The sequence below is a fragment of the Elephantulus edwardii genome, unplaced genomic scaffold (assembly GCF_000299155.1).
Source record: "Elephantulus edwardii isolate Elephantulus edwardi_28Jun2011 unplaced genomic scaffold, EleEdw1.0 scaffold00033, whole genome shotgun sequence".
NCBI lineage: Eukaryota > Metazoa > Chordata > Mammalia > Macroscelidea > Macroscelididae > Elephantulus > Elephantulus edwardii.
Genome location: NW_006399783.1, coordinates 15,266,741 through 15,288,145, shown reverse-complemented (window position 1 = coordinate 15,288,145; position 21,405 = coordinate 15,266,741). Strand labels below are relative to the sequence as shown.

The 21,405-nt window shown below is 44.5% G+C and overlaps 1 protein-coding gene across 1 annotated transcript in view; it reads right to left on the bottom strand.

Annotated features, from left to right (window-relative positions):
* The window catches only part of LOC102874678 (neuron-specific protein family member 2-like), a 105,221-nt gene that overhangs the window by 4,262 nt on the left and 79,554 nt on the right, over positions 1-21,405 (bottom strand). Inside the window, exon 4 of the mRNA XM_006884365.1 lies at positions 2,543-2,653. Within this exon, the coding sequence (XP_006884427.1) occupies positions 2,543-2,653 (111 nt within the window). The remainder of the gene's footprint in view (positions 1-2,542; positions 2,654-21,405) is intronic.

Genomic DNA, 21,405 nt, shown 5'->3' with positions numbered 1-21,405 from the left:
ATATATATATATATATATATATTTCAGGTGGCACAGCCCATTGGAGTTGGGCTGCTAACCCAAAAGCTGACTCTTTCGGGTAGTTCAAATCCACCAGTAGCTATATAGGAATAAAAACGACAATTGCCTCTGGTGTAATTCATAACCTCAGAAACCCCACTGCTAATGAGCTAAGAGTTGGTTCTGATCTGAGAGCAATAATATACCCATCTCTAGAGCTATTTCTCAACCCCATTGCCATTGAAGCAATTCCTACTCATATAGACACTACAAGGAAGTGGAGAACTACCCTCCAGAGTTTCTAAGGATGTAGTTGTCACAGAAGCAGAATGACATATCTTTCTCCCATCGGGTGACCTGTGGATTCTTGGCTGTGCAGTTATTGTGCTCAGCGACTGACCAAAAGGTTGGAGGTATGAGTTCACCCAAAGGCACTTTGGAAGCCTGGTTTCCTACTTCCCCAAAATCAGTGATGGAAAAGCTGAGGGGAGATAATTCTGCTCTGACACACGTGGACCACCATGAGTCAGAGTCAATGGCAGCTGACCATGATGGATATAGAAAGTAGCTGCAAATAACACCAGCATGACCACTACCAGATCCCTGAGTAAACATCACGGCCTCCTGGCTGTGCTTTCTCCTTAGAACATATTCAGTTAAGGACAGGCAGTCAATGCACTATATTATAAATAAAGTGACTTGACACATTTACTTTCTTTGTAAATTCTTGTTACTAACTTATATAGAGGCAGCTCCTTCTTTAGCTTCTGCTGATTTGTTTGTTTTGTCTTCAAGCACTGTTCTTTTTTTTATTTGTTAGAATCTGCAAAACTGTGTACTTTCAAAGACTAACACATAGCAAGATATATTTTTAAAAGCCTCCTTCCATCCCTGGCCCCTCTAACCTGCACCCTCCCTCCCATTTCCCCTGCGGCACTACTTTTTACTAGTTTTTCATTTGTCCTTCCAGAGTTTTCTTCTGAAAATGTGGGCAAATATTCTCCCTTTCTAAAAAACGGTAGCACCTTTCTTTCTTTACTTGACCATTTCATTGTGGAGAATATTCTGTGTCTATTTATAGAGACCTTCACTTACGCTTGCAGTTGTATAGAATCCCAGTATGTGTACCATTCAGGTATTCAACGTGTCCCCTATTTATTGTTGTTTTCTAATATTTCAGAAACCAAGATTTTTAACCATTAGAAAATGCCACCGTGGAAAGTCATGTAGCATAACTATAATGTGCTTTCAAAGAAAATCCTTCCCTCATTTGATTCTTTCACCTTGGAACTTAATAGCTCTCATGTCTTAGAGAAACCACTAAACTCTCCTAATAGCTATTTCCTCATGTAAATGTGGGTCATAAATTTTATTTTGCAGAATATTAGTGAAATTGAAATGATACGATGTTTCTGAAAATGTCCAGCAAACAGATCTGAGACATACTAGGTAGTCAGTAAATGGTAATTTATAAATATTCTCTGTTTTTATCTCCGTTGAAACTACCACTTGAAGAGAACACTCAGCCTTTTTCTGACTGATTTTACTCACTATTTTGCCTTTAGACCTTGTGAAAATCCTAGGGAATGCATTATCAGGCCCCATTTTAAATACAAGGGAAATTGAACTTTCCCATGTCAGTTCAGTTCCTTAAAGGGAAGAGACCACGATGGGGAGAGAGCTGTCAAGGAAGAAGAATAAGGCTCTGCCATTGAAGGCCAACCTCAAACCTAGGGACGAGAGTCCCAGAAGCATGTATTCCTTGCTTTCACGTCTCTGTAGGCCCTTTGTGGAGATTAGGAACCAGCCACTACATGAAGATGCCTCATGCCAAGCAAGTCAGAGCTCTCTGAAGACAGAACAGCTTATCTCACTGAATAGTTAGCTCTCCTGCCCTGCTTCTGTGCAGTCTGAGACCTGGTCACTCTAACTCAAGACCCCACTGAAAGTCATCAGAAAGGAGGAACACCACAGCCCACTTGAGATTGAATCTTTCACAAAGGCTTGACTGCTCCCTCCTTACGAGGTACATAAAATCCAGTAGGCCATCAGTTGACATCAAGTTGAGGCTAACACACAGCAAACTCAAGTGTTGTAGAGCAGAACTGCTCCACAGGGATTTCAAGTCTTTGAACTTTCAGAAGCAGAGCATCAGGCCTTTCTTTCAAACCACGTAAGGGTGGGTTTAAACCTAAGTGATAGTTAGCTGCCCGGTGCTTAGTTATTTGGACCACCCAGGGATTCCTACAAGACATCTGCTCCATTTTCAACAGTCTGTTGTGTGCCGTCAAGTTGGAACTGACCAATACTTGATCTTCCAGTAGGTTTTCAGAGGCAGTAAATCACACAGGAAGACTGCTCATCCTTGTGTGGAGCAGTTGGTGGACCCAAACCATGTGCCCTTGGGATCACAGGGTAGCTTGTTACCACTGGGCCACCAGAGCTCCCTTAAGCTGTAGGAATCATGCCCTACCTATGGATACCAACTGTCAGAAGACATTGTCAAGTATTTCAAGTATTCCAGCTGGCCCAAGGCCCTTACCTTATAAACAAATCCCTCTGGGCAGCTGTGGTCATAGGTGAAGGCTTTGTAAACCACCAGGAACACAATGCAGGCGAGGAAAGCTAGGGCCAGGCTGACAAGGATGGTGACCTGGGAGAAAACAGAATTCAGAGTTGTCAGCCATAGCATTTCCACCTTCCAGCCTGGATGCAACCTTGGGGACAGAGAGCAGAGGCAGAGGATGTGTTAGACAGAGTGAGAGGCTGGGGTCCAAGGGACTGGCTGCCTTACTTTTTCACTAACTAATAGTATGATCTTGAAGAAGTTACCTCCACTATTTAGGCCTCAGTTTCCACCTGCAGGATACTATCTAGAGCTCCTCCATGACCCGACACATAATTTCCCCTCCTCATTTGACTTTTCCTGCTAATTGGAGGTACCTGGTGGGGAGTGATTATTAAACTATTACTAGCCTCCATCCCCATCCCCTGCCCTCCATCACTGAATCCTGATTTCAGATTATTTCTAACTGCTTATTTCACCTTGACTTTGACACCTCTCAGGTAATTGAAGCACCATATTCCCAAACTGAATTCCTATTCCCCTCCCCCAAACTTGCTGCAGCATCTTCTCCGTCTCAGGAGAAGAAATTCTAACTAGGTCTGGAGTCACTCAGATCAAAACCTTTGCAGGCATCTTCTCCCATTCTACACCCCATCTACACGTAGAGTCTATCATTGCTTCATTCATAATGCCCCCGAAGCCTGACCACTTCTTAGCACCATGGTCTGGGTCTCCATCATCCCTCAGTTGCATATTGGCAGGGCCTTTTAACTACACCATTTTGTGCACCTGTTGGTGCAAGTAAGAACCCTTTAAAAGAAAGGCATTAACGTTACTTCTCATCTCAAAACGATGCAATGGTCCCGAACATACACAGAGTAAAAGTCAAGCTCCTAATTATTATCTACAAACCAGCATTTAAAAAAAAAAAAAAGAAAGAAAAAAGAGCACAGCATCAAACAAATTGGCGGGCACCATGCATATTCACTCTATTAGAAAGGCGTAAACTCTTCATTTTCAAAGTGCCTGTAAGTTTTACTTGTCCCAGCCCATAGCCAATGTACAATATGATACAGTAACTTATGATATTGGCCACCAAATGTTGGAAGCTGAAATTTTTCAATGTTATTTTTAAGAGCTAGTGGCATGTTAGTCAGTTGGCCTACAAAACATTAACAGAATTCTTCTCATGGAAAGAAGCTTACTTTCTTTTTGGACCATTTAAGAAAAAAACCCAAACATTTTTATCATTTATATATATATTGTATTTCATGCATGTGCATTGTGTTTCATATAACATTTCATTTACGTTCTATTTCATTCATGTATATTGTGAGGTTTCCCCTTAAAATCATCTTACCAATAACTTGTTGTTTGTTGTATACTTTAGAATCAGAATTGACCAATAGCTAACTTTCCAGTGGGTTTTGAGAGGCAGTTAATTGCATGGGAGAAGATTGCCATCCTTCTCCCACAGAACAACTGGTGGCCTCAAACTGTATGCCTTCAGGATCGAAGCACAGCTTCTTACCACTAGACCACCAAGCTACATTTGTGAAAGTGTGTAAGCTAGCTACTACATGCAACATGCCCTAATACCCTCCTTTTGGATAGCCAATTTCTGGTTTGCTTATTCATATAAAACAAGAGTTCTGAGGGAACAAACATGTCCCTTTTGCTGAAGATTCTCTATTCAACTCTGCTCAAAGTCCATTCCAAAAAAAGCCATCAGATTACAGCAATCAACCCTAGTTCACAGCATGGATCATATTTCTCTTTATCTGCTTGGGTTCTGGTCAACTCCTACCCAGCCATTATGGCTAGGTTCAAATGGGCATGAAGCTTTCTTTTGATTGAGAAGAAGAGAAAATCTTATGGGAATTCATTCCATTTCCTTCACATCCCAACCAAGGCAGAAGAGAAGAGAGGAAAGGAAAGAAGAGAGGAAGAGACAGCAGCTCCATTTCTTCAAAATCACGAATTGTTGATAGCTTTCAATCCTACCAAAGGATGAGAGGGTTTTGAAAATTAAAAAAAAAAGATGGATGTGGGCAGACATTGGGCCAAATACTACAGAAAGATGATGTTGTTGTCGTTGTTGTTATGTGCCGTCGAGTCGTTTCCGACTCATAGCGACCCTATGCACAACAGCCTATCTATCCTATCTATCCAGCACACAACCCTGCTCTATCCTGCGCCAACCGCACCGCCTCTGACACACCCATCCCAATTACCCCAGTCATCGAATCAATCCATCTCATAGAGGGTCTTACCCTCCTGCGCTGTCTCTCCACCCTCCCAAGCATGATGTCCCTCTCCAAGGACCCGTCCCTCCTGGCAACATGTCCAAAGTATGTCAGATGAAGCCCCAGAATCCTTGCCTCCAAGGAGTAGCTTGGTTTAATCCTCTCCAAGATATATCTGTTTGTCTCCCTGGCAGTCCAGGGTACATTCAGTACCCTTCTCCAGCACCACAGCTCAAAAGCATCCACTCTCCTTCTGTCCTCCCTAGTCATTGTCCAACTCTCTGATGCATAACAAGCGATTGCAAATACCATGGCCTGTATCAGGCGCACCTTAGTCTCCAGAGAGACACTGTTGCTCCTGAGTACCTTAGAGAGGTCCCTAACAGCAGACTTTCCCATTGCGATACGCTTTTTGATTTCCTGACTGCTGGTGCCAAGAGTGTTGACTGTGGAGCTGAGCAAACTGAAGCTGTGAACACTCTCAACCTCTTCGTCATCCATCTTGATGCTGCCAATTGGTCCAGTGGCGAGAATCTTTGTCTTCCTGACATTGAGCCTTAGTCCATACTGAAGGCTTCAGTCCTTGACCCTTCACAGCAAGTGCATGAGGTCCTCCTCAGTTTCAGCAAGCAAGGTTGTGTAATCTTCATAACAGAGATTGTTAATAGACCTTCCACCAATCCTGATGCCACAATTCTCCTCATAGAGCCCAGCCTCTTGGATAATCTGCTCTGCATACATGTTGAAAAGGTATGGAGACAGGATGCATCCCTGGCGTACACCCTTCCCAATTTTGAACCATGCAGTGTTACCCTGCTCTGTTCTGACTACTGCCTCTTGGTCCAAGTATAGGTTTTGCATTAGCACAATTAAATGTTCTGGGATTCCCATTCTTCTCAGAGTCAGCCACAGTTTGTTATGATCCACACAGTCAAATGCCTTTGCATATTCAATGAAACACAGATAGACATTCTTCTGGTATTCCTTGCTTTCAGCCAAGATCCGTCTAACATCAGCAACAATATCCCTAGTACCACGACCCTTTCTAAACCCAGCCTGGACTTCCGGCAATTCTCTGCTGATGTGCTGTTCTAATCGTTTTTGGATAATCTTCAGTAGAATCTTGCTTGCATGTGAAATCAATGACACTGTTCTGTAGTTTCCACACTCAGTTGGGTCACCTTTCTTTGGAATGGGAACAAATATAGATCTCTTCCAGTCAGTTGGCCAAGTGGTTGTTCTCCAGATTTCTTGGCACAACTTGGTGAGCACATCCAGGGCAACATCTGTTATCTGAAATACTTCAATTGGTATACCATCTATTCCTGGGGCCTTAGAAAGATGATACCTGTGGTAAATTCTCTCTCTCTCTCTGTGTGTGTGTGTGTGTTTGTGTGTGTGTGTGTAAGGGGCGGGGAGAGAGAGAGAGAGAAATTTTAAACAGTTCCCAACACAAGAGCTCTCCATCAACCTCAACCCTTAGTATAAACCTGTGGCTTGCCCTCACTCACCAAAGGGAGACAGTGAAGGCATGGAGTGAGGGGTATAGAGAGCAGACTGTTAACCCAGGGAAGACATGCAGCCAAAATGGGCAAGTCAATGGCAAGAGAGCTAAGACACACCAAGCCCTATGAGCCCTAATGAGCATCTTCATATAGCATAGGAAAGATTCACCCAAGACCACTAAGTACTCATGCTGGAGGACTAGGGACACCTGGCCAGGGGATGTTGGGATGCAAACATATAAAACCTAAAAATCCCATATTCCACAATTGCCAAAATGGCAACCATCCATGGATAAAAAAATTCAAGACATGCATACAATGGACTGTTATTCAGCCCTATGAAGAATACTGTTTTGATACATATCTCAATGTGGATAGACCTTGAAAAGCTCCTAAGAAGGCAGATACAAGTCTGTATGCTGAATGATTCTATTTACATGAAAAATCCAGAAGAAGTGGATCCACAGAGACAGCACAGATTGGTGGTTGTCAGGGGATGGGGAAGGCAAAACCAGAGAGGGACTGCTTCATGGCTACCGTTCGCTCTGAGACTGATTAAGAGGTTTTGGAACTCGACAGAAGTGGTGATTGTACAACGTTGTGAGTGTATTAAATGCCACTGAATTTTTCACTTGAAAGTAGTTTCTTTTCTATTATGTGAATTTCACCTCAATTAAAAAACGAAATGCCAGAGCCTGAACAGCAGCAGCCTGGCGCCCACAGCTCTACCAAGAAGTGAACGGAGTTTTTTCAAGGATGACTATTCCTGTCAAAAGCAGCCTCATAGCCCTGCTCGCACCCCCTCACCTTGCAGGGAACACAGTGGGATGCAGCTGGGACATCGCCACCCCTGAGACTGGAATACAGGCTTAGCCAGAGATGTGGGGTGAAAAGGATATGGCTACAGACGGTGGTTGTCCAAGGACCCAATCAGCCACCCAGGCCTACGCTTGTGCCTGGGGAGCCCCCATAAGGCTTCCCACCCTAACCATTAGGAGTCACTCCCACCGCTAGCTAATCAAAGGCCAAGATTCTTAGCAATCTCAGAAACGGACCTCCAGCATCCTCATAACCAGATCGGGATGCTTCCAGTGGGTGGGATAGAGGTGCTGGGCGTAGGAGCTGGTGTCAGGCCAGATGCCTGTCTGTGGGACAAGTTCCCCTAATCAGGTGGACACTTACACACGAATGGGCCCCACTTTATAACCTCCAGCCAGGTGAGACGGGCTCTGAATCACCACAGGGTCTCCAGAGCATGATAGAGTGGTATGCACAGTGTGGATTTTCAGCCAGTGTTTCTGCGAAGTAGGGGAGGAGTGGGGAATGGGAGGGAAGAGTCTGAGCAGTGGCTTCAATCCCAGCTGTACTTTGTTGTTGTTGTTGTGTACTGTAGAGTCAGAACCAACTCATAGCTGACCCTCCAGTGGGTTTTCAGAGGCAGTTAATCCCATGGGAGAAGACTGTCCATCTTTCTCTTGTTGAGTGGCTGGGGGGCCTTGAACCTCCTGATTTTGGTGTTGCAGTGCAGCTTCTTGCCACTAGGTCACCGGAGCTCCTTAGCTACACTTTAGAACCAGTATTATAATGCTGATGTCTGAGTTGGCCCCACTCCCATGGATGGATTCTCATTTCATTGGTCTGGAATGTGTGAGTCAGAACATTGGGTAATTTGATAAACTTCTTGGGGACAGGGGTGAATTTAACACATGACCAGGAGGGAGCATCACGCTCAGTGTGGCTGGTTCTCAATCTGGCTGCAGAATATTAGTATCAGTTGAGAGATTTAGGGACTATCTAGATGTAAGGAATAGTGCATTAGATAGAGCGTCTGGGAGTGGGAATAGGCATCAGAGTTTCCATGAATTCAAGGCTCCATAGTACAGCCAGGGCCAAGTGGAATGCCACCTACAGAAATGGGACCAGGGGCTCTAGGACTGTGGCAGAGCCTTATCTAAGCCATGGCAAATATAGCACATGCCTGGGAATCATGTGAAGTTGAGGCAAAACCGAGCATCTTCTACCGCTCATCGCAGTTTCCATCTTCATCTGTTAGAGATCATTCAGCAAGCTGGAAGGTATTCTTTCTTTGTTTTTTTAGCATTTTATTTTGATTGCTGAACATTATCCAAAAATGACAGGAACAGCACGTCAGCAGAGAACTGTCTGAAGTGCAGGCTGGCAGATCTTAGCTGAAAGTAGAGAGTACCAGAGGAATGTCTGTGCTTCATTGCCTATGCAAAGGTTTTTGACTGTGTGGATCACAACAAACTGTGGCTGACTCTGAGAAGAAACAGGAATCCCAGAACACTTGATTGTGCTTATGCGAAACTTATACTTGGACCAGGAGGCAGTCATCAGAACAGAGTAAGGAAATGCTGCATAATTCAAAATTGGGAAGGGTGTGCATTGCATCAAGGATGCGTCAATCTATATGCACAACAGATTATCTGAGAGGCTGGGCTGTATGAGGAGAAATGTGACATCAAGTTTGGAGGTAGAGTCATCAACAATCTGCATTAGGCAGATGACACACTCCTGCTTGCTGAAACTGAAGAGGACCTAAAGTGGTTGCTGCAGAAGATCAAGGACTGTAGCCTTCAATATGGATTGAGGATAAATATAAAGAAAACAAAGATGCCCACCACTGAGCTGACTGGCAGCATCATGATAAATGATGAAGAGATTGAGACTGTTCACAGCTTCACTTTGCTTGGCTCTACAATCAACACTCTTGGTACCAGCAGCCAGGAAATTAAAAGTCAAACTTCACTGGGAAAGCCTGCTGTCAGAGACCTCTCCAAAGTACCGAAGAACAACAATGTCAGTCAGTCTGTAGACTAAGGTGCACCTGATACACACCATGGTCTTTGCAATTACGTGCTATGCATCAGCAAGCTGGACAAAGACTAGGGATGATAGAAGGAGAATTGATACCTTTGAGCTTTGGTGCAAGAGAAGAGTATTGAATATACTATGGACTGCTAGGAGAACAAACAACTTTGTCCTGGAGAGGTGTCACTGTCCGTTTGCCAGCAATGAACAGCAACACCCTGATGGGGGTAGGCATGATGGAGACACACAACTCTGGGAGCCATTGAGAGTCAATCTAGCTCAACTTTATTGGGGGCTGTAGTGTACTTATATATAAGCAAGTAAACAGGAAGACAGGATAGGGTGGGCTTGCAGATGTGGGACACGTGAATTGGATAGGAGAACCTCGTGCGTACTACTCCCAGTTGAAAAGATACGGCAACCATCTTCCCAGGTGGTTAGCTTTCTCAAGCCGATATGGCTAAACACAGGAGAGCTTTCTCTAGCCCGTATTAAAGGTTGTTGGGAGGCTTACCTGGAGCTGAGCAATCTGTCCTGGCCAGAGGCCCTCCCTTCCTCCCCAACATTTCCCAACAGAGAGAATGAAGCTAGGTTATTCCTTGGAAGCAAGGATTCTGATGCTTTGTCTGACATACTTTGGACATGTTGCAAGGAGTAATCAGTCCTTGGAGAAGAATGTCATGCTTGGGAGGGTGGAGGGATAGCGCAGGAGAAGAAGACCCTCAATGGGATGGATTGATTCAGTGACTGGGGTAATTGGGGTAGGTGGTGTGCCAGAAACAGTGAGATTGGCACAGGATAGGGCAGGGGTTAGGGCTGTTGTACATAGAGTTGGTATGAGTCACAGCCGACCCAACGGCATATAACAACAATAATTCTTTAGGAAGATGGGAGAAAATATGACCATTCTATGGAAAGGAAAGATAGATAAAGACTAAGAAAAGAAGACCAAAACAAGGCATCTCACAAATCACAATTGCAGAACTTATTACACAGCCAAGGTAATCAACTAGGTTGATGATGCAATGACAGATACATGTTGTTGTTGTTGTTGTTATGTGCCGTCAAGTTGAGTATGACTCATACCAACCCTATGAATAATAGATTGGAACCCTGTCCTATCTCGTGCCATCCTCATCATCTTTGACACACTGAAGCCCATTGTTGCAGTCACTGTGTCAATCCATCTAATTGAAGATCCTTTTCTCTTTCATTGACCTTCCACCTTGGCAAGAATGATGTCCAACTCTAAGAAAGAGGCTCTCCCAGCAACTTATTCAAAATATGTGAGACAAAGCTTTGCCACCCTTGCCTTTAAGGAGGGCACCAGCTACAATTTTTCCAATACATAGCTATTTGTTCTTTTGACAGACATGTAGACCTAGACCTATGGAAAAGAATTGAGAACCCAGAATTAAATCTATTCACCTTTGACAAAACAATAGAAACTATTAAGTGAGGCAAAGGCAGTTTCTAACAAATGGCGCTGGCAAAACTATAGAGTCATTTGGAAAAAAAAAAAGCAAGATTCACACTTCACACCATATAAAAACATGAACTATTTCCAAGATCTAAATATAAAACCTGAAACTTTTATAAAGATTATCTAGTGAATAAGGGCAAAGTTCAAAGTTCTGATTTGTGGCACAGACTATTAAACTCAACCAAAAATACACCCACAATAGGGTAATTGGGCAACCAAGGCCTTTTAAAAACTAGTACTCCAGAATTTAAGAGTCTCATCTCTGACTTGAGGGCTTTCTTTTCCTGCTGCTTTCTTTCACCTACCCTCCTTCTCATATCTGGTCCCAGCCTAATGCCTCTCTACCTCCATATCTCAATAGTTCCGCCTGGGCAACAGGGCTCCTGCTGCCCAGCTAGACCTCCTAACCACCCACCTTCAAGTCATTTATCCTATCCCTTCTTCCTTCTCTTCCTCTTCCCTCACCTTCAAAACGCTAGAGGCTATTGTCTTCAAATGTAACTTTCCACCAATCTGGAGGGGCACGATCCCTGTGACCAAAGAAAGACCAAGTCTATGAGGGAAGAAGCCTGTTGTTGTTTTGTATTAAGAAAACAGTCTTACTTCCTCAAAAATTAATAATAACTGGTCCCCTATGACAAGGTTTAAGTTACTGTATTGACTGTTCAAAGTGAACAACAATGCATATTTAAGATGGTATCAGATATTTGCACAAGGCTATTTTCCATAGATGTTCCTCTGTCTCTAACAGCCTGTGCTGAGCAGACCCCAGACCTGTAGCTATTGGAGACTTGGCCAGAGCAAGGCCAGCTCCTGTCAGGGTGCCATAAGCTTGTTACCCTCATAACTCAGAAAGAAGCCTCAGTAGAAACTGAGGCCATTACAGCTAAAGATTGTAGCATACCCCTCCCAGGGCTGCATCTTGCTGACTGGTGGACCTCAGAGGACATCCTTCTTCAGAGCCTCATAGATCAGACAGCAATCAGGTTGACAGGGCATTGTTCCCTCAAGATCTCACAGTTCAAATGCAGCACAGGAGGCAAGGATCATGAGCAAGGTGATCAGCACAGGGGACTTCGGGAAGCCAGCAGCTGGGGTTGGATGGGCAGGTGAGGAGAAGGCAGGGCAGAGGGACAGAAGAAGGTGCTCCTTGGAAGAATAATAGGATGTGGAGGGAGGAGAAGGGAGACAGTTCTGAGCAAAGAAAATCACACCTGCCATGGAATAGAAGCTGGAGACATCAGGGCTCATTATAGAAGCATTACATGGCTGGTCAATGATATAAGCAATGGAGAGGCTGGCAGCTGGATAGGTGGGCACAGGCTAGGCAATAAAGGAGCAGGTAAGGAACTTGGACTACATGTCAAGGGTGAGAGGGGTCACGTAAGTAGAGGACGCAGGGAAGTGACATGGTCAGAATGATGCTTTGAAGAGGTGTTTCTGGGGACTGCATGAAAGGAGGTGTGGGGGTAGAAGGCTGGGGACAAGGAGGCCAATAAGAGGCTGATGCATTAAAGCGACATGTATCATTGAAAAAGAGCTCTGGTGACACACTGTTTAAGCAGTTGGTTGCTAATTAAAGTATCATAAATTTGAACCCACTAATTACTCTGACAGAGCAAGATGAGGCAGTCTACTTCTGTAAAGGTTTACACTGACGGTTCTGCTCTGCCCTATGGATTCACTATGGGGTGGAACTGACTTGATGGCAGTTAGGCTTTTGAAGGGGAATGGAGGCAGAGGACAGTAAGCAGTGGGTGGAAATAGTCAATGGTTTGAGAAGGTCGAGGAAGTGGGCAGGAACTCTGCTGGGACTGTGGTTAGAGAAATCTGCTCTGAGCAAAAAAGTCGCTCTGCGGAGGGAAAATGAAGCAGTCAGTTTCCATAAAGATTCACAGCCTTGGAACCATATGAGGCAATTTTTCTCTGTCCGATAAGGCCCTTATGAGTTGGATGGCAGGGTTTGGTTTCTCAGTAGGAGGCAAGCAGTGTCCTAGGTGGTACGGTCAAAACTAAGCTGCTAAAGGCAAGGTTAGGTTCCATTTCACCCAGGGGGCCCGGAAATGGAAGACCTGGTTAACTATTTCCAAAAATAAAGCCATTTAAGTTTCCTTGGAGGACAGTTCTACTCTGACACCAGTGGGGTTGCCATGGGCTGGCATCATCAACTTGTTTTCCTTTTTAGGAAGTGAGTAGAGTGAAATGAGAGGAGACAAGGAACGGTGGCATTTGATATGATCTGGATGCAGATGATTAAATCAACCTCCTTGTTGGTAGGGAGGAGAAGGGGAGCCAGGAATGAGAGTCCCTGACCCCCTGAGCAAGGCCGCCCAGGCTCACCTCTCCCTTCAGGGTGGGTCTGGGGGCTTCACAATCTCCTGGGCTCGATCCCACAGCAAAGCTCCTGCAGAAAGGGGAGGCTGGAGCTCTGTGAAAAGCAGCCCCCAATCCCCACCGAGCCCTCTGAACATGAAAGCCTGCCTCCACATCAATATTTATTGACTAGGTTTATATAACTTCACTCCTTGGAGACACAATAAAGCCTTTGGTTTCACCTCTTGAATTTAACAACTTGGGACTGGAAATAAACAGCTTGTTAGTTCTCTGTATTAGATTTGAGTATTTCATTAGCGATGTGATCTTCACTAGGTAGAAATGCTCTCCCTCCCCACCCCCACACCACCGGCCTCCTCACTCACTCACTCACTCATCACACATTCCCTCATCCATTCGTTCAGCATGTGTTTCTTATGTGAGCTTGACACCGTGACACAGTCACTGTCTCAAGGAGCTTCCAGTCACAGGAGAGACATCACCAAATAAGCAAATAACCAAATAAGCAATCACAGAATAAGGACTGAACAGGACCGGAGACCAGAACATCAAGGAAGGGGAGGCAGAAGGAAGAAGGCATAAGAAAACACGTGGCCAGGGACAGAGAGTCATTGCTGTTGCTGCAGTTGTTGTTGTTAGGTGTCCTTGAGCTAACTACAACTCATAGGACCCTATGTACGAGGGACCTGAACCTTGTCCCACCCACAGCATCCCTGATATGCTCGAGCCCAGTGCTACAGTCACTGTGTCCAGTCCATCTTGTTGAGAGTCTTCCTCTCATTCTCTGATCTCCATCCTTCTGAGTGTGATGTATTTTCCCCAAGTACTAGTCCCCCCTAATAACATGTGAGATGAAGTTTCATCCTTGCCTCTAAGGAGCACCCTGGTTGCACGTTTTCCCAGGCAGCCTCCTCAAAATCCCTCACAGGGGAGGAGGGTCTGCAAAGAAGGGGAGAGGAAGGAGGAGAGCAGAGAGAGGAGGCTGGTAGGGTAGGGGACACAGCTTTGTGGTGGCGTTGTTGTCTGCTATAGAGTGTATGCCAGCTCATGATGAGCTCAGGAATGAAATGTTGCCAGGTCTGTGCCGTACCCATGATGAGCTCAGGAATGAAATGTTGCCAGGTCTGTGCCGTACCCATGATGAGTTGGCCACTGAACAACAAGGGTTCACAGGGCTTCCACTGTATGTTTTTTAGGAAATAGATAACCAGGCCTTTCTTCCTTGTTCCTCTTTGTCTAGAAATTTGTTCTGCATCATAGCAACACACAAGCTTCCACTGACAGGTAGTGGTTACAAATGGAGTGCCTTAGCCAGGCATCAAATCTAGGTCTCCATATGTTGTTGTTGTTGCTGTGTATCATCAAGTAGAAACTGATCCATAGCTGATCCTCCAGTGGGTTTTCAGAGGCAGTAAACTGCATGGGAGGAGATTACTCATCTTTCTCTTAGAGTAGCCAGTGGCTTTGAACCCTATACCTTCAGGTTGTCAGCATAGTTTCTTGCCATTAGGTCACCAGAGATCCCATATTCGGTGTTCCCACGCCAGGAGTTGAACCCAGGCTGCCTGGGTGAAAACCAGGAATCCTGCCACTGACCCACTATTGTTCCCTCAAAAGACCATGCTGTTGTTATTTGGTGTTGTCTAGTTAACCACGACTCATAGCAACCTTATGAACAATTAAAATCTTGCCCTATCAGTCCTTGGACAAACACATCATGTTGGGAAAAACAGAAGGTCAGCAAAAAAGGGAAGACCCTCAATGGGATGGGTTGACACAGTGATTGCAACAGTGGGCTCGAGCATGGAGATGATCTTGAGGATGGTCGGGCTGGGACAATAGAGCTTAGAAGGCCGGAATCCACTCTATCCTGTCCCCAAAGAAGCCTCCATCAGCACGCCTCCCAGCGCTTTCAGGAGGAGATCCACCTGGTCCCCTGCTTCCGGGGCATCTAGATCTCTGCCAGCCTTCAGCCTCCCATCTCCCACTCCAAACCTATACCTTGGTCTTCCAACCATATCACTATTTCACTTCTCTGGGCCTGGAACCCCTACATGTCCTCTATCTTTGGTGGGAATGCCCCCAACCTGCTCTGTGCCCCTCGTCTGCTACAGGGGTTCCAAGACACCACAGAGCCCTTTCCTCCTCCTGCCACTGACCCCTCCCTTCTGTGGCATGCCTCAGGCACCCGCTGGGTCTCACATGGAGTGGTCACTGAAATGCTAGGTTAAGACTTCCTTCTACTTCCAACCCACAGACGGACAGACACACACTCTTCTAGAAAAGGCATTTCAACCGCTTGTGGACAGAGCTTTCACATGGAAATATCTGCCTCTTGCCTTCTGATCTTCTCTGTTCCTCACTCTTAAGCCTGAAGGAGTCTGAGTGGTGTAGTGATTGAGCATTCTGCCACTCTGCTGCTAAACACAAGGTCAGTGGTTCAAGTCCACCAAGCTGCAGTAGAGAGATTAACAGCTACTTCTCTAAAGATTACAACCTGGGAAGCTCTAGGGGACAGTTCTCTGCTACAGGGTCATGATGAATTGGATTAGACATGGCAACTGGCTACACTCAATGTCATCAATCCTACCCACCACACCCTAACAGAAAGACCTGAATCTAGGAGAGAGTTTGGATTGGCATCAGCCAAGAGGAAGACTCTCACCAAGATGGATTGATGCTGTGGCTGCAGCAATGGGCTTCTGCACAGCAATGAATGTGAGGACGGGGTGGGATTAGGACAGGTTTAGTTCTGTTCCATACAGGCTCGCCGCAAATCGAAGCTCACCCAACGGCACCTGACACAAGACCTGGCCAAGGAGTCTCTTCTCAGTGTTTGTGTTCTTGTTGTGTGCCATCAGTCTGGAACCAACCCATGGTTGACCATGCAGCAGATTTTCAGAGGCAGCAGCTGGAGGGCTTGAACCATATGCCTTTGGGATTGCAGCACAGCTTCTTGCCGCTAGGCCAACAGAGCTCCCTAGTTTTTGTGGCAGCAAAACAATGGATGTGGCAGAAAATAATAGAAGAACTGTCTTTTTACCCCCTTTTTAAGTGGACTATCCAGTTATATTAATTATATTTGCCATAGTATGCAATCATCACTACTGTCCATTTCCAATAAGTTTTCATACTCACTAAACAGAAACTCTGGGCCCCGTCAACAGACACCTCATTCCTCCTTCCTCAATCCCTCCTAACCACTGAGAAACTTCTGTCTTCATGCATTTGCCTCTTCTGGATATTTCACATTAGTAAGATTGTGCACTCTGTCCTTTTGCATCTGGTTTATTTCACTAAGTGCACTATATTCAGGGTTCACCCATGTGCTACACGCATCACAATTTCATGTCTCTCTGTGGTTAAGTTATACTCCACTTGACTGATTCCCATATTTTTCATATCCATTTATCTGTTGATAGACATTTGAATTGTTTTCAGTGTTCAGCTGTGTTGAATAGAGCTGGTGTGAACATTTGTATAGGATTAACTGCTTCAAGTTCCCACCTTCAGGTCTTTTTAGGAGGTGGAATAGAATTACTATGTCATGTGATAATTTTATGTTTAACTTTTTAAAAAAAACTTTTTGAGGAACCACCAAACTGTCTTCCATCATGGCTGCACATTTTACATTCCTAGCAGGAATAGACAAAGGTTCTATTGTCTGTACATACTCAGCAACATTTGGTTCCCCCCACCCCATTTTTCTGATAATAGTCATCCCAGTAGGTGTGAAGAGATACCTCATTATGGCTTTGATTTGCATTTTCCTAATGACTAATGGATCGTCACCTTTTCATGTGCTTCACGTCTATTCAAATTCTTTGGCATTTTTAATTGTGTTGCTTTTTGTTCTCCTTGAGCTTTTCAGCTTGCTTCAGGAGGAGAATACAAGAAGAATATGGAGTTAGCAACTTTGGCAAAGAAGTGCTGGGATTGGACTGATAATGACACTCTACCCACACAATTTATGTTGTTGTTATCAGGTGCCATTGAATCATAGCCACTGTGTACACGACTGAACAAAAAACTCCTCAGTCCTGCATCATCCTCACAATTGCTGCTATATTTAATCTATTGGTTGCACACTTGATTCATAGTTCCGTAAGATAATAATGGTATAAGCCACAACGGGTACTAAATGAACTAAGAACGTACTGGGTGACGATATCAACACAACCATATGAAACAGATATCTATCCAATCAGCATGCTGGACAAATAATTCAAGAAGCTAGACAATATGAGGCCTAGTTTTAATTGTTTTTGGTCAAACATTCTTCTAAGTGGTATAGCACTGGTCTGTCCATTTGCTGTACAGAGATAATTCATGGTTGCTGTGATGCTGAACACTGTGAAATGATGTGTCAAATGCGATAATGGTAACCCATGGTGGAGAGTGTTTGGTGGAGCTCCTTGATTAAAATAAGCTTGGAAGCAGGAGTGGCATCCACTTCCAAAATAGCTTGCCTCTGGAAACTCTACGAACTTGGAGAAATGATGAAAGTTATACAAGTGTCCATGTCTTTTGTTTATAGGGTCGCTATGAGTCGTCTACAACTCGATGACACTTAACAACAATAACAGATAATATGAAGAAGAATGTGACATCAGGATTGGAGGAAGACTCATTAATAAGCTGCTTTACGCAGATAACACAACCTTGCTTATAAAAAGTGAAAAGATCTTGAAGCACTTACTGCTGAAGATCAAAGGCCATAGCCTTCATTATGGATTCCATAGCAACATTAAAGAAAACCAAAATCCTTACCACTGGGCCAACAGGCAATATCATGATAGATGGAGAAAGGATTGAAATTGTCAAATATTTCATTTTATTTGGATGTACGATCAGCATCCATGGCAACAACAGACAAGAAATCAAAAGATGTGTTCCACTGGAAAAATCTGCTGTCAAGGACTCCCAAAGGTGCTTAAGAGAACTGATGGCAGTTTAAAGATTCAGGTGTGCCTGATCAAAACCACAGCATTTTCGATTGCTCTCTATGTATGTGAAGGATGAACAACGAGTAAAGATGCGAAGAGAACAACTGATGTATTTGAATTGCACTGCTGGAGAAGGACACTAAACTGTCAAAACACTAGACTGTCAAAAGAGCAAACAAGCCTGTGTTGGAGGAAATGCAGCCAAAGTGCTCTCCTAGAGGCAAGGATGGTGAAACTTCATTCACCTCACATGCACTGGGCATGCTTTCAGGAAGGGTTAGTTCTGGGAAAAAGACATCATGCTGGGGAAAGTAGAGAGTCAGAGAAAAGCAGACCTTCAACAAAATGGATTGACAACAGTGACTTTAACCATGGACTCGAGCATATCAGAAATGGTGAGGTTCAGGCAGGACAGGGCAAGGTTCACATCTGTTGATCAGGAGTAGCGAGCCATGTGTTGTAATTGACGACACACCTAATAACAACAGCATCTGAAGCGGATAGGAGACTGAGACTCTGAGAAGTTAAATGGCAATTAGTAAAAGATAGAGATTAGGCACCAAGACGTCTCACCAGCATCTGAAATTCACCAGACCCTGATCCAATCTCATGTGCGGTGAATGTCTTGTTGCCGCCACTCTCTGGAGCCTGAACTTCCGCAGGCATTCTCACCCCTCTGCTCTCCAGAGCTCATCTCCATCCAGACCTCAGCTCTTTTGGCCTCTGACATGTTTAGTTTAACTCTCCTCACAGCCTTCATTCACCTCCCCCTGCAGCTAGACCCATCCTCACCTCACCACTATGTGGTGCACAGGTCTGCTCGCTGCTCTCCTGGTCTCCGAACTCTTGGCTTCTGGTTCACCGTGAACTTTCTAATGAGTCCACTGGTCATGCTGCCTCCCTGACAACTGAGACCTCACTCTATGGGACCAGGACTTAACACCTTAGCTGAGGAGACAGACCTTTCCAATTTATAATCAACTTTCCCTTCCTAGGACACCTCCTTCCTTCCACCCCCCTGTCACTATACTCCCAGAAAACACCACTGGTTTTGCAGCTGTGCTGTCCCTCAGCCTGGAATGCCAGTTTGCCCTTCCCAGTCAGTTGAGTCCCTATTCCAAACCAAAAATCCAGTTCTGGCCCATGGTAATCCTCTTTGTTATGAAGTAGAGCTTCCTGGCTACAATCCTTATGGGGTTGCAGTGTTACTAGGTTGGTATGGGTCACCAATCATTTGATCAGGTGGCCAAGAGAAAACTGCATGTACCCAGCGGCCTGCTATACATCCCAGATCCTGTTAGGATCTGCCTTCCCCCAAAGCTTCCGTGTATTATTTCACCACTCACTGTCTGTTCACTGCTCACTGAGGCGCTCTTCTCAGTGCATGAGAATGAACCTCACCCATCTGTTTCCTTCCCCTCTGAGAGGCAGCGAGTAATGACGCTTTACACTTCCATTCACTAAGTACTGAGGGTGTGTCAGGCACTGTCCTCAATGCTAGACATGGATTTACTCCTGTACACCTCCCAAGAGTTCTCTGAGCTCAGTGCTGTTGTATCCTCATTGTTTAAATGAGAACACCAAGGCACAGAGAGGTCCCCAAATGTTCTCAAAATCACACAGCTGATAATACAAATAGAATTCAAACTCTAAGTTCTTAGCCTCATAGTAGTAGTTTGGTAGGAAGGATTTGCACTACCAACCCTAACACACATGGTTTGAATCCTCCAGCTGCTCCAAGTAGGAAAGATGGGCAATTTCCTCCCATGTGATTTACTGCCTCTGCAAACCTGCTCAAGGATCAGTTTCGACTTGATGATACACAACAACAACAACAACAACAACATATATTTACTTATACCTGTGCTTGTTAGTTGTCATCAAGTTGGCACCAATTAATGGTGATCCCAGGACTATACAAAGAAATGGTGCCCACCCCTGTGCCATCTTCACTGTCATTGATATTGTCGAGTCATTGTTGTGAAAGCCTTCCACGCCAGGAAGGTCATCTTTTAGCCCTCTCTGGAATAATGCTCTGTTGTGATCCATAAATTTCCATTGACTGATTTTTTTGGAAATAGGATACCAGGCCTTCTTCCTAGTCTAATTTAGTCTGGAAGCCCCACTAACACCTGCCCACAATAAGTAATGCTGCTGGCATTTGAAATATTGGTGGCAATAAGTCTAATACACTCAAGTCACCAAAGTGTGTCACAAACTGACAGCTGGGTAGTAGCTTACTCTTAGTGATTTCATTTTCAATTGGTTCATATGCATATGAAAGCTGAACAATGAATAAGGAAGATCAAAGATTGCTGTCTTTGAATTGTGGTGCTGGTTAGGAATACTGAAATTGCTGTGAACTGCCAAAAGAACAAACAAATATATCTTAGAAGAAGTGCAAGCAGAGTGCTCCTTAAAAGCATATGTGGTGAGACTACATCTCAGACACTTTGAATATGTTTTCAGAAGGGGCCAGTCCCTGGAGAAGAATATCATGCTTGAAATAATAGTGGAAAAAAAAGGAAGGCAGACCTTCAAGGAAACCACTTGGCAACAAGAGCTTAGGCATGGTAGAGACTGAGCATGGGGCAAGATCAAGCAGGATTACCTTTACACTGGGTCACCATGCATTGCAGAGGACTTGACAGCAGCTAACAACAGCAGTGACATACACTATGTATTAATTGAGAAGTCACATAGTGCCAGAGAGAATTCTACATGCTGTGCAGACCACGCTGAGCAGAATAGGCTTTAGGAGACTCTGCTCTCATTAAAGCTTATCCTCTAATAAGAGTGTAGACAGCAAGCAAGTAAACAAAGAAATGCAATCATGGTATCTCGTGATCAGTTACAGGAAGAGAACAGAACAAACAAGTGACAGCTGCTAAGGGGACAAGTTGGGCAGGAGGAGTTTAGACTGAGTCAGTGGAAGACTCCTTAGAAGTTTGTCCTTGAACTTAAACTAAGGGCCAAGAGATAAACAAGGTTCTAACCTGACTCAGTCACTTACCTGACTCTGAACAAATTCTTTAACCCATTCGTACATCAGTTCTATCTTCTATAAAAAGGGAGAGAGTTTAACAGTATCTATTTGTCAAAGATCTGAGAACCAAATCGAGTAATGCATGTGAAACCCCACAGTGGGTTCAACAGTGCCCCCCCTCAAAAAAAAAAAGAGATACAGATTAGATTCTTACAGATTAGATTCTCTAAGGATGTGGCCTTATTTGAAGGGAGAATTTTTGCAGATGTAATTAAGACAAAGATTTCAGGAAGCAATCATTCTGGATTACGCAGGTGGACTTTGAATCCCCTGGAAGTGCCCTTATGAAGACACATAGAGGAGACAGACAAGAAGGAAGTACTGTGACGATGGAGGTTCCAGGTCACAATGATGCAGCCACAAGCCAAGGAATGTCTAGAGGCACTTACACAGAGAGAGGTGAAGAATCATCTTCCCTTAGAGCCTTCAGAGGTGTTGTTGTTGCTT